At 37.4% G+C, this 19,287-nt stretch overlaps 1 protein-coding gene across 1 annotated transcript; it reads left to right on the forward strand.

Moving 5' to 3' along the window:
- Nucleotides 1-273: 273 nt before the first annotated feature.
- LOC108673248 (elongation factor 1-beta'-like) lies at nucleotides 274-6,126 on the forward strand (the record flags this gene model as incomplete). The annotated part of the gene is made up of 4 exons (XM_018161047.2): nucleotides 274-516; nucleotides 5,495-5,584; nucleotides 5,683-5,782; nucleotides 5,945-6,126. Coding segments are annotated over 4 exons (588 nt in total), but the record flags the coding sequence as incomplete, so codon positions are not given.
- Between the last annotated feature and the right edge of the window lie 13,161 nt (nucleotides 6,127-19,287).

The following is a 19,287-nucleotide window of genomic DNA, read 5'->3' on the forward strand; positions in this document are numbered from 1 at the left end:
GATTTTGAAATATTTTTTGGGTAGCTTAACCATTAAATAACAATGTATCACTTATAGCTCATTTAAACAGCAATTAAATAGAGTGGTTTAGCTTGGAAACATTCGTAGATTAAAATTAGTAGCTCTGGCAACTGTGTGTCTGTAGCATGTGTAACTCTGTGTGTCTGTAGCTCTGGTAACTCTGTGCGTCTGTAGCTCTGGTAACTGTGCGTCTGTAGCTCTGGTAACTGTCTGTAGCTCTGGTAACTCTGTAATCTGTAGCTCTGGTAACTCTGTGTGTCTAGCTCTGGTAACTCTGTGGCCAGGTTCTCAGCCAGCCAAAGTGACGTTGCCGTGTTTGAAGCCCTGGGCTCAGCCCCAGCAGCAAGTTTCCACCACGCCCTGCGCTGGTACAACCAAATTGCCTCCTACGGGAGTGACAAAACTGCCCTGCCGGGGGTAAAGCCTACACTGGAGGCTGCACCTGCTAATGATGATGATGATGATGTGGATCTCTTTGGCTCCGATGATGAGGAGGTTAGTCACCGATGAGTCTTCACTTATCTTCTTCCTGAACAATCGTGGCAATCTAAGCCAGCATTTTCAATTATAAATTTTAATGCACTTTTACAAATAAGTTTTTTTGTATGATCTCAAGACTTTATATGTGGATATATTGTGAGCATCATTTCACAATTCTTCAATGGAATGTTGTCTTTATTAAAAAAAAAATTGAGAAAATTCTGCAGTCTTAAATAAATGTCTAAGGTAATAGAGCAGTGGTTGCCAAAATGTGAATTACTGGTATATTACCTGATTTTTTATGCATATACTTTTGTGAAGTAAAGGAAGTGTAAAATGGTATTAAATTACTTAATGTAGCAATGTATTATTAGATTTCAGAGACCAGCTCCATCGTCAGTTTGATAAATCTAAAACACAAATACAGTCAGAAAATTAATAAAGTTTGTAGTCAAAAGAAAAAAAAAACAACAGAAGTTAAAACCTAGATTTACAGGAAAAGGGCAGAATAATAAAGAAATACCTATCTATTCACAATTTCTAATGGATAAGAACTGTAGGCAGCATTTAAACTAGGCTTCTCCTTAAAAATCTACTATGATTCCAAAATGCGCAGATCGGAAGCACCAGAACTATAAGATAAAACCTTACAGTCAGTGTTGGACACCGGAATGTTGCACTGCTCAGCGCGAGTGCACACAGCCGAATGAGGAGAGCGCGATAGTAACTGCCAGTCTTATAACTCCTCCCTTTATGCCCAGCGACCCTAGTGTAAAGGTTGCATGCCGTCATCCCAACCTACGCAGATGCACATCATGCACAATTAAATTTATAAACTAGGGATGATTGCATGTGAGAAGGGAGGATATCTTTGTACCTGAAAAAGGAACCTATTTTGAAATTATTCACCAGTAAGATATGAAGAATTATGTCCGGAAAGTACTTCATAAACAAAAGTTTTAATTCTCTTGACATAACTTTGGACACATGGCCTAAGTATGGAAGAGAACAGTAAACCATTTTTCTACTATCAGGCTCTGGAACAACTTCACAGTATTGCTTAGACTTGAATTTCTTAATCTGACAAAACACCATGCCAGAAGGCAGGGTTGGCAATGATTGAATCAAAATGATTAAATCATGTGATTAAATCACTTGATTTTTTTATAAAAATCATGATTTTTTTTATTTTTTCATATATTTAAATGTATTGAGTGGCAGTCTTTAATTTATATTGAGGTATTGTTATTCATGGTTTAGTATAAATGTACTATGAATGACAGATTGGTATATAAACTTGTTGCCTTTAGTGTGTATTAGGTTCCAATAAATTGAATGTTTTTGGTACAGAGGCATCAAGTGTTGCAATACATTGTACGTAGCTAGCAGCTTAGCTAATTCTTAAGCCCCCATCTTCCAGATATTGTTTTCAAAACATAAGTATTTTAAATGATATGTTTTGCTAACCTCTAGGAAAATAAACTTTCTTCTTTATGTACCTCATTACTCTTTTATTTTACCTCAAAACTGCTAAATTGGTTCTGCCCCACCCTGTATATTGTGAGGTTGAGATTATATTGACCTTTCAGGCAATTAGAAAGATTTTCCACCTTAATACGAGTATTCTAATTAAAATATTTAATTTCAATCTTCAAATATGTGAATTTAAAACTAGAAACAAAACAATTACAATTATAAGACTATATATAAAATGATTAAATGCAATGAATGGATATAAAATATTTGAATTGTGCACATGTTCATTTCAAACAGTGTTAGCTTTTCTCATAACTTAAGTCTTGTTTCAAGTCGTATGAGGTTTGTTTGGTTATCGTTCAGTTTATGTTTAGTATTGGTTTATTGGTCTGAATTAAATGGGTACAGTGCAGTCAGTCACTCGGTCACTACTAATCGGTGTGTATAGAGGGCATAGTCTGGTAGATTTATAGGACATAAAACTAGTAGATCTATTGATAGTGCTGTGCACTGTGCTATCAGCTACCTATCTGTTATGTGACTCTTTAATGTTTAGAAGATACGCATTCCTGAAGTGTTCTTGCATATTGAGGCCAGTTAAATGATCAATATTTAGCTCATTACCTTGCTCCATATAATATTTACAAAGCTAATGAATAGACTTATCAATAATTGTTTACAAAAAAATCCCTAAGTGGTAAACACCACCTTGGCCTGTTGGCCATTATTGAAGGCAATAAGTGCCCTTTTTAGCCATTTATTATGATCCATATACTGTTATTGTTAGAAGGCTAATTGCAACATAAAAAATGACACTTTAAAAAGACAAAAAAGCTGAAAAAAAAAATAAAAAAAATCAAATAAATAAAAAAAATCATGAAAAAAAATAAAAAAAAGATGTGATTTTTGATTTTTTTATTTTTTTAAAAAAAAATCAAAAAAATCGCAAACCCTGCCAGAAGGAAATCCATTAGGCAAGAAGACATTGCTCAAAAATTCAAATTCAGAATGCATGGAATAGAAAGTCTAGCATATACAAAAGCTGTGGTGTAATAGTATTTGAAGCCCATTTAACTTGAATCTAAAAGAACAAAAACTAAAAAAGCTAGTGCTTAGGCTGGTGAAAGTTGATTTTCTGAAAACAGATGTTTGAAAATGGCCATTAGATTTAGTAATATTGCAGTCTAGAAAGGACAAACTATTGTTCAATTCAAGTTCCATGGTAAATTAAATAGAATTATGTTGCAAGTTTAGGTAATCAAAGAAAAGCATTACATGAGACTGATGCTTAGAAATAAGAAAGGTTCATTGACATATCTGTTGTAAAAAATTGGTTTAAAATCAGGAGGACAATTGGTCAGCCATGAAACCTCGTGAAAACATAAAAATATTCACAAAGGTTGGTCCAAGGGGAAGACCCATGCCCAAACTGTCAATCTGTCTGTAAAATTTACCAGAAAATATAAAAATCTAATTTAGAGCTGATAATTCCAGGAGGGATTTAAAAAGTCAGTTCAAACCAATAACAGTATCATGAATAGCTTTAAACAAAGTATAAAGACAGATCTCAATAGTTTCAAAAAGCGGTATATTTGTAAATAAATTTTCCACGTCAAAAGAGGCCATTGTTAAGTCCTGAACATCAGTAAAATCTTTCAAGCGGTCAACAAAAGTATAAGAATTGTCTACTGTATACTGGTTAGTTGTAAGACAGTTTAGGACCAGAACTAAAAACTTAGCCAGTTTGAAACCAGGGGTATTATATGCAGCAAAAATTGGTTGGAATTGAAACTTTAAGGCAAAATCAGACTTATGAACTTTAGGTAAGCCATATAAAATCCCAGGGCATGAACCGGAGGCATAAAGTTTAGAATAAGTTTCAGAAGAAAAGGCAGACAAATCCTTCAGTTTTCGCAGAAAGCTATTGATTTTGACTTCGATTTTCAAAATAGTTTTAGAGATGGGATCAGTATCAGCAATCCATCACGGCCTGGGACTGCTATGTCCCAAACAAGTACCAAGATACCAAGTATTTTAGACAAATTTAGAAGGATCGGTGATGAGTGCCATAAGGCTACTGTTATATTGACTACAATCAACCAAAACAATGCCTCTGCCCTGTCAGGTTCACAAATGATCAAGTCTTTATTTTTGGCTAAGTTAATAAATGTGTGTCACAGCTGAAATACAGAAGAAAAAATTTATATGACTTCAAGCCGTAAAAATGACGGTAGGCTAAGCTCTACAATTTCCCAAGAAACTCGGGGCGGTTAGGAGTAGAAACATTCTTTATGCTAAGATCTAGTCTTTTGAAGACTAAAAAAATGTATAAAAGTCCAACCTAACAATTGGCATACAAAAATCAAGGCCAAAAGCCAGCAAGAATTTGATACAGGGTTCCAAGTTGAAAGAACTATGATTGAAAACCACCTTATCTGGGGCAATAGGACGAATTTCGTTGTCGATGCCAAGGTTACTGTGTTTCCTTTGATGTATTTGACTGGTAACTTTCCTGCATGCTTCTGTAGACCGTCTTGCATGTTGGTGGATAGCAAAGGCGTCAAGGGTGGAAGACAAACGAGCAAGTTGCACTTCACTTTCGGCAGCCAAATCGGTTAAAGATTTCAGAGTCTTCCTTTTTGAGGATAATTCCTTGGAGAGGAGCTTGTTCTGCAACGATTTATAAAAATTTGAATTATGAAGGCACCGTTTGTAAAAACTTAAATCTCAGGAACTTGTGGAAAACACCCTAAATCTTACACTTTACCAGGTAATCAATGTCTAACAAAGTCTTTGCTGTCTTTCGTAGAAGATCACAGTATTTTCTGAAGTGGCAACCATCTTTGCCGTATTTTGATTGAACACAAGTAATAATGTCAGTAGATTGCTTGAATCGCAGATTCACTAGAAATTTAAAAGCAAAGAAAACTCCACAAAAATTCAGCATTTCTCTATTGAAAATGTTTCGGAGACTAGCTCCATTGTCAGATTGATAAATCTAGAACACAAATACAGTCAGAAAATTAATAAAGTTTGGGATAAAGAAAAAAAACAACAGAAGTTAAAACCTTAATTTTCAGGAAAAGAGCAGAATAATAAAGAAATACCTATCTATTCACAATTTCTAATGGATAAGAACTGTAGGCAGCATTTGAACTAGGCTTCTCTTTAAAAATATACAATGATTCCAAAATGCGCAGATCTGAATCATCAGAACAATAAGCTAATACCTTAAAGTCAGTGTCGGACACTGGAATGTTGCACTGTTTGGTGTGAGTGTGCACAGCCGATTGAGGAGGGCGCGATAGTAACTGTCCAGTCCTATAACTCTTCCCTTTATGCTCAGCGACCCTAGTGTAAAGGTTGCATGCCGTCATCCCAAAGTCAAAGTGCTGTCGCTCAAGTCGTAATATTTTGTTGATGTTGCTCAAGTCAATTAATATTTTGTTCATATTGCTCAAGTCATATGATATTTTGTTCATATTGCTCATGTCATATAACATTTGAATAATTTCAGGACACAGAGACTGCTCGGGTCAGAGAAGAGAGGCTGGCGGCCTACGCTGAGAAGAAGAGCAAGAAGCCTGGCCCCATCGCCAAGTCCCAAATCCTGCTGGACGTGAAGCCCTGGGACTGGCCCCATCGCCAAGTCCCAAATCCTGCTGGACGTGAAGCCCTGGGACTGGCCCCATCGCCAAGTCCCAAATCCTGCTGGACGTGAAGCCCTGGGACGATGAGACCGACATGAAGGAACTCGAGAAATGCGTCCGCAGCATCCAGCTGGACGGGCCGGTGTGGGGCGCAAGTGAGTGGTGTGGTTTCGGGTGGTGTGTGGTAATACCATAATATAATACATAATAACAGCCCACGTAATAATATAACATTTAATAACATCCCATATAATGTATAATAAGAGGCAACATAATAATATATAAGAAGGAAGTAATATAATAGTTTTGTTGTGCAGGTGAGCTCAAGCCCCTGGCGTACGGCATCAACAAGCTGTCCATCCTGAGCACAGTTGTTGACGACAAGATCTCCGTTGACGACCTCACCGAGAAAATACAAGAATTTCAGGATTATGTCCAGAGTGTTGATATTGCCGCCTTTAATAAGGTCTAGGGNGGGTCTGATGAGGTCTAGGGTCTGATGAGGTCTGGGGTCTGATGAGGTCTACAGGGTCTGATGAGGTCTATAGAGTCTGATGAAGTCTATAGGGTCTGATGAGGTCTATAGGGTCTGATGAGGTCTAGCGTCTGATGAGGTCTGGGATCTGATGAGGTCTAGGGTCTGATAAGGTCTAGAGTCTGATGAGGTCTGGGGTATGATGAGGTCTAGGGTCTGATGAGGTCTAGGGGCTGATGAGGTCTAGGGTCTGATGAGGTCTAGGGTCTGATGAGGCATAGGGTCTGATGAGGTCAAGGGTCTGATGAGGTCTAGGGTCTGGTGATGGGATCTAGGGTCTGATGAGATCTAGGTTCTGATGCGGTCTAGGGTCTGAGGAGGTCTATGGTCTGATGAGGTCTAGGGTCTGATGAGGTCTAGGATCTGATAAGGTCTAGGGTTTGATAAGGTCTAGGGTCTGATGAGGTCTAGGGTCTGATGAGGTCTAGGGTCTGATAAGGTCTAGGGTCTGATAAGGTCTAGGGTCTGGGGTCTGATGAGGTCTAGGTTCTGATGCGGTCTAGGGTCTGATGAGGTCTAGGGTCTGATGAGGTCTAGGGTCGGATGAGGTCTAGGTTCTGATGCGATCTAGGGTCTGATGAGGTCTAGGGTCTGATGAGGTCTAGGGTCTGATAACTGGGCGCTTTAATGTTCATTTGCAAGTGAGTCATTGAGAAAATTGCGAGTCATTAACCACTCATGCTTGGCTTCAGAATAAGTCCTCGTGTAACTAAATCTGATGAGTTCGAAACTGTAAAGAATATTTATCTAGAAAAGTCGCTTCGCTGAAGACCTTTACCGAAAAAAATATTAAAATATATTAATTTGTACGCAGGTTCCTGCATTGATTATTGCACATACATTATGTATGTGCTCATTTGTGATGAGGGCCAATAAATCTTCTTACCAGCGATGATGGCGGTTAATGTTATCCGGCTGGTGCTGAATAGCTGAGTCTTAGCTCCAAGTACCCGCATGCTCAGTCATAGCAAAATGCCCACCTGCAATTAAAGTTGTATACATTTTATTCTTCGTATAGTAAAGCTCCTTCCTTTAATTCATAAGTGAAGTTATATTGTAAAATCGCGCTGCTGTTGCTATTCGAAGGTATATGAGTGTGGTTAGTGAGCGACACAATGGTTCTAAAAATTATTAAGATTTGGTCACCGTTAACGATTCGCATATAACAATGATGGAAAAATTAATACCTCATTCCCGGTCACCATAAGCTGAAACTTACTGTATTTTTCTCTGGATAAATTTATTAATAATTCTGTCATTAGCTTGCTGGCATCGCAGCACATCCGACTGATGGTTGCATATATCATGCGGTCGTGACAAGAAAATAATTACATATTACAGAGAAAAAATTGTTTTGTGTTCAGCAATTTTCTGCACTGAAACACACAAATACATGATGTATGTGCTCGTTGTGATAAAGGTTAATGAATATACTTACTGTCGACAATGGCGGGTGGGGTTTGGCTGCTGTTGTGGAATAGCTTAGTCATAGCTGAGAAACGCACGTGCTCAGTCATGGTGGACCGGTCTGCACGTGATTCTCACCTTCATATTAACGTATTACAATTATTAGTTGTCCTTGAGAAAATTTTAATAATTTTGGAGCCGGAAGCATCTTCCTATGGAAGGATAGGTGCGGCTTAATGTACGTAGAAATTATGTCATAAAATTATTTGTATCCCGATGGCCCTAAATTATGTTCAATAGAACTATTTAGGTAGGACAATATATCAAAATGACAAAGTCTATTTTTGTGATTGTTAAAAGACAAAATCTTGTCATAATGTACGATGGTATTTCACGGAGATGTCCAAGTTGCTCTCCCTGCATAAAATGTGACGTGCTTGCTAAGTTTTCTCAGAGTCACAGTAACTATCTGCATTGTCTATGTAGTAAAATAAGGAAGACTTGGCAATGCAGGCTATATTCGAACAAATGACCAGTTATCTGGAATAAGCGTAACAGATATCATATACTAATTAACAAATTACAACGCAAATATTATCGACAACAGAAACAATAATAAAACTGATTTATAATCAGTAATGTACGTGGCAGGGAACTTACATTACATAACATGATAACGGCAAATCGGCAATGGTTAGAAGTTCAGAACCTTTCAGCTCGTCGATACTCGATACTCGATAGCAACCATGTTTCGTGCTAATGAAACAATCCAAAGAATATATGCAATCTCTAATGCCAATGACATCATTACGACTTTAAAAAAAAAACTTCTGTTACTCGTTCTGCGTTCATATGTTGCCTTTTACACGGAATTGTGGAATTATTTTGAGCCACCGAGCTCGGTGAAACGAAAAGAAGTAGTTTCTCCTCAAATATCTTCTATGGTATTTCTAAGAAAACGGAAATTCAAGTTGCACTAACGTATTATAGACGCAGGGTGTACGTGTACGAATGTCAATCGTAATAGTTTGGCATATTAATCGAAATATTTATTCATACGCAACTCGGCATCAATTCTTAGAAACTAAAAAAATTCGTAAGATATCGATTCTAGATTCGAAAAGATGGCTAGCCGACACTGGGTGGGCAGGGTAGCCCTTGCAGTGTTCAGAGTAGAAGGATTAGAACAGTGAACTTAAATTCATTGCAATCCGATTGTTAACTATATAAGATATCAAATTTATTATTCTCCCCCTAAGGTGAATTGCTCCAAAATTGAAAAACTCCGAAATTTTTAACAGCAAAGCCATGCTGTATATTGAATTCATGAATAACTCTGCGTTCACGTAAAGAGTTTTTATTAAAACTTCCTAAGTGGTCAGTATACTCGAATTTATTGATTTTCCTGCCATAGGCTAAATATGTTTTTGCTCTTTTCCGTTGAATGTCTTCTGTATTTGCATCCCTATATTCCTTCATATTTCAATATTTTTATTACTGCCTACCTCTATATCTGCACCTAGAGATATTCTTTCAAGCGTAGCGTGAACGCGGAGAGGCTGGTCATCGCCACTTATGCGGCGCTGTTGCCAGACGCTCGAGAAGTGGCCTTTGCGCCCAACCGCTCGCTCGCTGCTTGCTTGGCCCGTCTAGTCTCTCTCTCTCACTCAGTAAGTCAGTCATTCAGTCAGTCAGTCAGCGTCAGTCATTCAGCGTCAATCAAGTCATTTAGTGTCAGTCAGTCAGTCAATATCAGTCAGTAGAAAAACCAGCAGATGGTCAACACAATCAATATAATAAATTTCACAATAATCCTGCCGTTGAATAAAATATTATTATTAATCGGCATGATTAATAATAAGTAATTAACACATTAATAATGAATAGAAAGAAGTCTTCATGAGTCTATAATATGTTTCAGCAATAAAACAAAGAAAGTTTTTGAGACGTTCGAAAAAACGTTAAAATCTAAAAAAATTGTATTGAGTCGAAATTTAAGCTATAAAATACTAGATATATGTGGTATATATACATACATATTATAGTATAGTATAAATATACTATACATAGTATAAATATATTATACTATACATATACTTATATAATTATATACACATAAACACTGAATTCCTAGGAAATCGCATATATAATTCCATTAAAAAATGCATATAAACAAACGTCAAAGGATGTGAGTGCTTCGCACCCCGAAGTCCTGTGATCTATTCAAAGAAAAAATAAGGACTTTTATCATAAGATTTCATTGATCATTTAAAGACGCCGTGGATGCGCGGGTTTGAATCGATCCCTAAAAACAATAGTACTCTATCTACTGTTAACCTATCTACCATTACCCTATCTACCCCCTATCTTCATGTACCCTATTTATTCTCTACTGGCAGTCTACTGGCTGTCTACTGGCAGTCTACTGCAAGTCTACTTTCTTATTTTCTACCGTAAAACAATTTTCCAGCCTCCACATTTTTTCTATCTTTATGATGAACGTCGACCTGATCGTTGCTCTGCGTGCGCGCTTCGTGATCTTCGTGATCATAACTCCTGTTTTAAAGTTTATTAGTGAATGTATGTTGAGTTGTTGACTTTATTAATAAATGTGTGGTGAAAGTTTATTAATGAATGTAGGTTAACGGTCTTCACAAATTCCATTAATCCCGTGTATGTCATGTTAGAGGCTGTTCCACATGTCGGTGATTCGAAGCGAGAAGAAATTTTGTATTAAAATACAGGTTAGCCTTTCTTTGCCTGGGATTGAAAAACACTGAATAATGTCTCCTCTTTCCCCTAATTGAGTCAATAATTTTCAATCAAAATCAATAGACGTTGTGTAGTTCGTCATTGTTATATACGTATATTAAATTAATTGTATGGTGCGTCAATTCTACACCACTACTACTACACACAAGACACAACTGTAGAAGTACTGTACTGTGACACTGTGTGAATTTTCAAAAACCATTTCTAGTTTTGCTGCGTTGGTTTTCAACAGTTTTTCTTTGTTTTGCTGCTGAAAAACAAAGAAACTAATTCAAAATCTACACTAGTAAAGTTTGTGAAATTGAACGTCGTGCCGTCAGTGAAGTCTGCGAGACCTCTAGTTTTAACTTAGTTAGTGCTGTATCATTGACATTTTCTAAATCGAAATTTTTTCTCGTAGAAAACTTTAGTTTTTAGACATACTGTAATATTTTCTCATTCCGACCGTGTGTTACGTGAGACGGTGAGCGTAGCTGCGTATGTGGTGCCCAATCTTTGCTGTGTTCTCCCAAACAATTCATTTGCTTCTCTTGCGTGCATCGGCTGTGAAAAATTAAGAGGTCGTTCAGTTCAGTCATTTCAGATTTGTATTTATATATATAGGTCCAAACACCGAATTAAAATAATTTATATATGTATCAAAATTGAAAATAATTCGGCACAAATGCTGCATGAATTTCTAGGAGTCACTCATAAATTAACTCAGTAAATTAAAGCATAATTTAACCCTATATAATTATACTACTGAATGGAAGTTAAAGTAGAGGCTCAGGGAAGTTCCAGTGGTGGTGCTTAACTGTACAGTAAAGGCCCAGTCATATTGAAGGCCCGCTTTAAACTTCAAAGTAAATAAACTGCTAAGTTTGGGAGAACTTTCGAGTTGAATTTAAAAAGTTATGAATACTAATCGAATTTTAGAAGCGGCTGAAGTGATATTCCTGAAATTATAAGTCTTTTGTCACTTTAATGTGAATAAATTTCTAGGTTTAAGAGAATTTTTCAGTTGAATTTAAAAAGTTATGAATACTAATTCTATTTTAGAAGCGGCTAAACTGATATTCATAAAATTATTTCAGAATTTTTGCCGCTTTAAAGTGAATAAATTTCTAAGATTGGGAGAATTTTCGATTAAAATTAAAAAAAAATTATGACTACTAATTCTGTCTCAGAAACGGCTGAACTGATACACTTGAAATTATGACAGTTCAGGCCGAATATTCTGAAGCGAGATGGCATGAAACGAACTGACCTGCAGAAGTTGAATCCGTTTTACGCCGCAAACTGCATCCTTTGATTTGGAGGTCGGATCAGACGCTCAGAAATTGTGCCACGAAGAATGGCACAATTTTTTTTTGAAGAATTGGCACAAAAAAATCTGATGGAATTTCATTAAATTATAAAATTAAAATAGTATCCGTTGTATTTGTTGCAATAGAGATACGAAATCTCCGAAATTTAGGTAAATATTTCATTAAAATAGTAAAAAGTGTAAATCACGGTTCTATTGATAACAAATTCAATAATAGTATTTTCGATCCTATGCTGTTGAAAATCCACTACATAAGCAAGTTCTAATTTGGTTAATGGATTCTGCTACCTGCCTTCTCTCACAACGCTGCTCTACTGAAAAAAAAAACTCATCGGTTTCTGGGACACCTTGGAAAAAATTCGTTTCTTTCAGAACCTTTTAAAAAATACTGCACTGTCGGAGGCGTGTGGGAAAATCTGATTCAAAGCATTCAAAAAATTTTAACTTTCTAACAGAAGAGTCTCAATGCTCTCTTCTGCAAAGTTGGAAGTATGTTGAAAACAGACCCTCACCCCGATCTCGGACCACCCGAATGACTGTGATGCTCTTATTCCAAACCACCTTCTGCTCCTGAACTCGACCCCATCGTTGCCTCCCAGCGTGTTCGAGCCCTCGGACATCTACCTTAAACGTCGCTGGCGCCGGACGCAAAACCTCGCCGACGTTTTTTCGAATCGTTTTCGATACGAATGTTTGCCTTTGCTACAGACAAGAAAGAAATGGAACAAGGAAGAAAGGATTGTGAAGCCAGGACTGGTTATCGTCTCAGAAATTACTTTGGCACCTAATCAGTGGCCACTGGGCCGCATCGAAAAACTTTCTCCAAGCGAAGATGGAAGAGTTCGAAAGGACAAAATTCGTATGTGTAAATTTAAAGACGTCTCAGTTACTCGCATGGGGACTTCAATTATTGAGCTACCCATTTCAAAGCTAGTACTGATAGTGGCTAGGTAAATTAAATCATCATAATCCTTTTGTCTAGTGACGGATCTATCGCTGCCTATGCTATTCCTACCAAATGAGAGATGCTATTAATTGACTGGTACGAATATGCTTATGCACATAGTAATATTAGCGCACGATATATTAGCGTATCAATAATTTTCAATCAAATTCAATAGACGTTGTGTAGTGCGTCACTGTTATATACGTATATTAAATTAATTGTATGGTGCGTCATTTATACACCTCTACTACTACACAGTACACACAGCTGTAGAACTGTAGAAGTACTGCGTGAATTTTCAAAAACCATTTCTAGTTTTGCTGCGTTGGTTTTCTACAGTTTTTCTTTGTTATGCTGCTGAAAAACAAAGAAACTGATTCAAAATCTACACTAGTAAAGTTTGTGAAATTGAACTTCGTGCCGTCAGTGAAGTCTGCGAGACCTCTAGTTTTAACTAAGTTAGGGCTGTATCATTAACATTTTCTAAATAGAAATATTCAATCGTAGAAAACTTTTATTTATTGACATACTGTAATATTTTCTCATTCCGACCGTGTGTTACGTGAGACGGTGAGCGTAGCTGCGTATGTGGTGCCCAATCTTTGCTGTGTTCTCCCAAACAATTCATTTGCTTCTCTTGCGTGCATCGGCTGTGAAAAATAGTGGCCGTTTAGTTCAGTCATTTCAGATTTGTATTTATAGGTCCTAAGACCGAATAAAAAAAATAATTTATATATGTATCAAAATCGAAAATTTATTCGGCACAAATGCTGCATGAATTTCTAGGTGTCATGCATAATTTACCTCAGTAAATTAAAGTATAATTTAAGTCTTTTTGTCACTTTAATGTGATTAAATTTCTGGGTTTAAGAGAATTTTCCAGTCAAAATTAAAAAGTTATGAATGCAAATGCTATTTTAGAAACGGCTGAATTAATATTCCTAAAATTATGACTGACTTTTTGCCGCTTTAAAGTGAATAAATTTCTAAATTTGGGAGAATATTCGATTAAAATTAAACAAAATATGATTACTAATTCTGTCTCAGAAACGGCTGAACTGATACACTTGAAATTATGACAGTTCAGGCCGAATATTCTGAAGCGAGATGGCTTGAAACGAACTGACCTGCAGAAGTTGAATCCGTTTTACGCCGCAAACTGCATCCTTTGATTTGGAGGACGGATCAGACGCTCAGAAATTGTGCCACGAAGAATGGCACAATTTTTTTTTAAGAATTGGCACGAAGAATTGGCACAAAAAATCCGATGAAATTTCATTAAAATATAAAATTAAAATAGTATTGGTTGTATTTGTTGCAATAGAGATACGAAATCTCTGAAATTTAGGTAAATATTTCATTAAAATAGTAAAAAGTGTAAATCACGGTTCTATTGTTAACAAATTCAATAATGGTATTTTCGATCCTATGCTGTTGAAAATCCACTACATAAGCAAGTTCTAATTTGGTTAATGGATTCTGCTACCTGCCTTCTCTCACAACGCTGTTCTTGTGAAAAATAAAGCTCATCGGTTCTTGGGACACATTGGAAAAACTCGGTCCTATCAGAACCTTTTAAAAAATACTGGATTGTCGGAGGCGTGTGGGAAAATCTGATTCAAAGCGTTCGAAAATTTTTAACTTCTCTGCTACTTGAGCAACCTTCGTGGTTAACAGACGAGTCTCAATAATCTCTTCTGCAAAGTTGGAAGTATATTGACAACAGGCCGTCACCCCGATTTCGGACGACCCGAATGACTGTGATGCTCTTATTCCAAACCACCTTCTGCTCCTGAACTCGACCCCATCGTTGCCTCCAGGCGTGTTCGAGCCCTCGGACATCTACCTTAAACGTCGCCGGTGCCGGACGCAAAACCTCGCCGTTTTTTCGACTCGTTTTTGCCGCGAATTTTTGCCAGTCGCCTTTGCTACAGACAAGACAGAAATGGAACAAGGAAGAAAGGATTGTGACGCCAGGAGACCTGGTTATCGTCTCACACATAACCTTGCCACGTAATCAGTGGCCACTGCATGGGCCGCATCGAAAAACTGTCTCCAAGCAAAGATGGAAGAGTTTGAAGGGACAAAATTCGTATGTGTAAATTTAAAGACGGCTCAGTTACTCGCATGGGGACTTCAATTATTGAGCGACCCATTTCAAAGCTAGTATACTGATAGAGCTATATTGTCTCTGATTTTAACAGTTAGTACATTTTAATCCGTCTGCTATTATCCAGTTTTGGGAATAAAATTTCCTTTTGTCATTTATATTTTATCAGCCAGTATTTAAACTTGGGGCCGGTATATAAAATATTTTACGGAGCATACTTCTCCCGTGTACATAAGATTTGGACCTTTTATAGGTTGGACCAGAGTCGACTAGCTTAGGCCAAACTCAGTTTCTAACCGAACCTGCTCTAGATTGTTCAGCAATTTGGTACGTTAGTATTTACTTATGTTATGAACATGTTATTGTTTGTTAATCTCGATTTTTTCGCTATATTATTTATAATTTCGAATAACCTCAACTTTGTGTTCAAATATTGTTCATTCTTTGTTTTCAGAAACCGTTACAATGAACAGCGAATTTTTATTCCGAACAATCCCCCAAACAGAGAGCCATATTTTTTATTTTTATTATCATTAATCTCATCACTAAGTGTATATTTTCTTCATTTCATCATTAAGTGTAGATATCATTCATTTATTCATGAAGTGTACATATCTTTCATTTCATCATTAGGTGCATATATACATCATTCAGTTAATCGTTAAGTGTAATATCATTGATTTCATCATTAAATGTATACATCATTCATATTAACATTAAGCGTATATATTATTAAGCTCATCTTGAAGCGTATGTATCATTCATCTCAGCATTAAGTGTATATATAATTCATTTCATCATTAAATGTATTTATTATTCATTTCATCATTAAGTATATATATATATATATATTTCATATTATTGGTAATTAGCGACGCCCACAAAATGTTCTTTTTTCCTGTCGCACAAATTCATTAGCAGCAATAATTGTCAGTTATGTTAATTATTGCCGATTCCCAGTCGAAATCCAGACTCCGTTCAGGAGCGCCGGAGGCTCGCCATAGCCGCCTTAGAGGCAAATCAAACGCCAACATGCAGACCGTCTATCATATTCGGCTACTAATTGCCCTATATCAAAATTTTGAGTTGGTGGCGACCCTGAATTAGGAACCGCCTAGGCCTCGGACCGAACGTAAATCGGCTTCTCTATATGTCCGCTTTTTGGTCCACATTCCGGTCCCCGAATCAGACAGCTACAAGCGCCTGGTCCTTATTCTGCCAACTCTTGCCCTTCTCTCAGGAGACCATAAAGTCGACAAGGAGGTTCTGACTAGTCGCTGATTGCGATCAGTTGGCCAACTGACCCAGAATAACTCTAATGCGAACATAGCAACTCTGGGGCAGAGGCTGAAGCATACCCCGAATTTTGTTAGGGTGGGAGCCGTTTTCAGGAGTCACATGTCCTACCCTGTCAAAATTCAGACGCAGCTGTCGGTCTCCTTTTGGGAGCCACTCTCGCTTTAGAGATGAATCACGTGTGAAATGGCCGCCTTCCCAATTCAGGTGCCCAATAGGAGCTATTTTGAGTAGTTCCATGGTAAAAAATATAAGGGTCAAATGACACAGGAAATCAGGGGCTGGTCAGGCCACCATTGGCTCACCCTGCTCAGTATACGTAGCTGGCATGAGTTCTTAGCGCGAGCGTGACAAGCCCCTGCCTTTAGTTGTGACGCTGCATGTGCATTGTGCATGGGTACGAAATTATCAACACGCGAGCGTTTCAACACTCTTGCCTTGCGTGTACGTCAACATGCTTGCGATGCGTCATCTTCAACACGCTTGCATAGAGTGCATGTTGCTCACGCGAGAATTGCGTGAGATTCAACACGCGTGCAATGCGTGTCTGTCAACGCGCGTGCTTTGCGTGTGCATAGAAAAACACGTGGGCATTGCGTTATCTTCAACTTGCTTGCGTTACTTTTATGTAAATAGGATTGCTCTTAGTGCCCGCCAACACGTGTTTTCAGCAGCACATGCATGAACAGCGTTATCTTCAATACGCGATCTAACGCGAACATTGCTTTTCTGTTAACACGCTTGCGATGTGCGGATTTGTACAATAAAACGCGTGCATTGCGTTATCTTGAACACGCTTGTGTTACTTTATGTCTACATATGTGAGTCGCGTTCTAGCAACACGCGTGCATTTTTTTTCGGCAGCACGCGCATCTTACATGTATACGCATGGCTAATAAAATACTAAAAAAAAACTTTTTAAAAAACCACGTTTTTCTTGAATCGGGAGCTGAGCTTCCCTAAAAGTTTCAGAGCGCTAGCTAGCGGGAAAGTTGGTGAAATATCGAGTGCAAGATTTGATCATCACAGACGGACACGAAAGCGAGCTAAGAAAACCGTAGTAAAAAAACCAACGCTTTCGTGGTAAGACTAATGAACAACTCCCAAAATACTCCCCGTTCAAAGGTTGGGTTACTCGTTCCCACTACCTCCCACTGCCCCCGACGCTCTGGTGTCAAACTGTCAGTAGTTCGGTGCATTTCGTCGTGTGCGGATGATAAATAGACATGCTTCTCGTTTCTATCGTGTATCATAAGTATGAACTGCGATGCAAGCTAATAGAAAACAATAAAATTAATAATATAATAAAGTTATAATATAATAATAAAAACAATGAAGTTAACATGTTAATTTAAGAATCTTTAGTAAAACAATTTCCTAAGTGTTTAACGTCCAGTGCCTCCTAAAGTGAAGGTCTTTGGCTGTTAGAACTTGGAATACCGGGAATGACGGCATTCAAGAACACATCAGCGAGCTTCAAGAGTTTTGCTGAAAATTTTAACTCGTGGTATTTGACACGAGCCTGTTATTTCAGCTGCTCGTGTTCTTATACTTGAGGTTATAATTTCTGATTCACCAACCAAGACATCAGGATCGTTTTGTGGACTGTGGAACCGAAAGCTTAGATTCGTGCAAGTTGATTAACGTTGCGTGCGCAAGTTGAGTAGTTTCGCCTGGTGAAATTGTTTGCTAGACGAATGATTTCTTCAACAAAAGAACTGATCAGCCTTGGGCATATGTCTGCATGCTTGAGCTTATGGCTCCAGCAGAAGATAACTTATGAACTATCGCTTACAAGGAGCCCATCTGTTAGCAAGAAATTTGATTTAAGGATTTCCCATGACCATCGTATATTCCGTCATTTATTTGATTGTCTCTCCATAAATTTAGAATGAAGTTGATAATTTTAATGCTCGAGATGGACTACATGTGAACTTTAATACTGTTAATGCAGCATCCGACGATGGATGCAGAAAGATCCTCATTTTCTATGAAGTGTGATCAATTGAAAGCTGCAATCAAATTACTGCCGTAACCCGATTTTGTTAAGATTGTTGGGGTAAGCTCGTATTTTATTATCTTACGTGTTATTTTACTTGGAATACATCAATTATTTTGAAGTTGTTCAACGCCATTTTAGTTTAGACTTTACGGAAGTCGGAATGCGGAAGGTGTAAGTTGCTGCTAGATTATTGTGCGGTGTGCAGCCCGAAGCGGAGATACGTAGTGTGTTAGGTCCTGACGTGTATTATCGAATTGCGATATGTGAAATTGATTTGAATCGATGTATATACTATATTTGTGTCCCATTATTTGATTTGTATATTCATTACTTTATTTGCTAGTTAGAAGTTTAATTATTGTTCATTTCACTCTTTTAGGAGAGCCTCAATCCAGAGACTCAAACTCGAGACTTAGTCATCTTCTCATTTGGCCAGCACGTGAATGTATATATTACAGTGAACTGTATATACTGAAACGAATTGTGCAATAAAGTGATTTTAATTAAAGACTATCAGTGAAAATGACCCTATACGATCATGTAGGCTGAGTTGGTGTGTCGATGACCCCAACATGATTAACATGTGCTTCTCCATTCTATTTTGTTGACTTTTTTTTCACCAATGGACGCAGAATTTCGAGGCCCTTGCAAAACCGTTTGCTCGTTAGAAATATAATGTGATGAAAGTTACATAACATGATACGGCAAATAATTCAACGATTATTTTAAACACAACGCTGTTCGTTCGGCAGGATACACGGATGGAATAGGAGAAATTGGCTTGACTTGCATTACCAGTTGATTGATACCTTGCATTACGAGTTAGATTGATGTATTGATTGAATTTTTTATTATTTGCAATTATTGCCCTCATTTCAAACCACGCCATGTCAAAATAGTTACTAGTCGTAAACGTCTATGCATGGAAATTGAGCCTCTGATAGACTGTGCTCTGATTTTAAAACTAAGCGAGTAGAACTACATATAGACTCTACTTACATAGCGTGCAGATATGATATTTCATTGAAATTCGTTCCAAGTACTTATTTTATTTTTTTAGGATTTGTGCCAGGTTTTCATGATAGTTTATTGAGATTTTCTCCAGGCATATACAATATTTTATTATGATTTTTTTCCCTGGCATATAGTATATTTTATTGAAATTTTCTCCAGGCATGTGTGATAGTTATTCGGAATGTTAGACGTTTTGTTCAGCCAGGTAATAGGCATATGCGATATTTAAATATAATCATGCATGAAAAGCTTATGATCTCCCCGTAATA

The sequence above is a fragment of the Hyalella azteca genome, unplaced genomic scaffold (genome assembly GCF_000764305.2).
Source record: "Hyalella azteca isolate HAZT.00-mixed unplaced genomic scaffold, Hazt_2.0.2 contig13597, whole genome shotgun sequence".
In the NCBI taxonomy this organism is placed as follows: Eukaryota; Metazoa; Arthropoda; class Malacostraca; order Amphipoda; family Hyalellidae; genus Hyalella; species Hyalella azteca.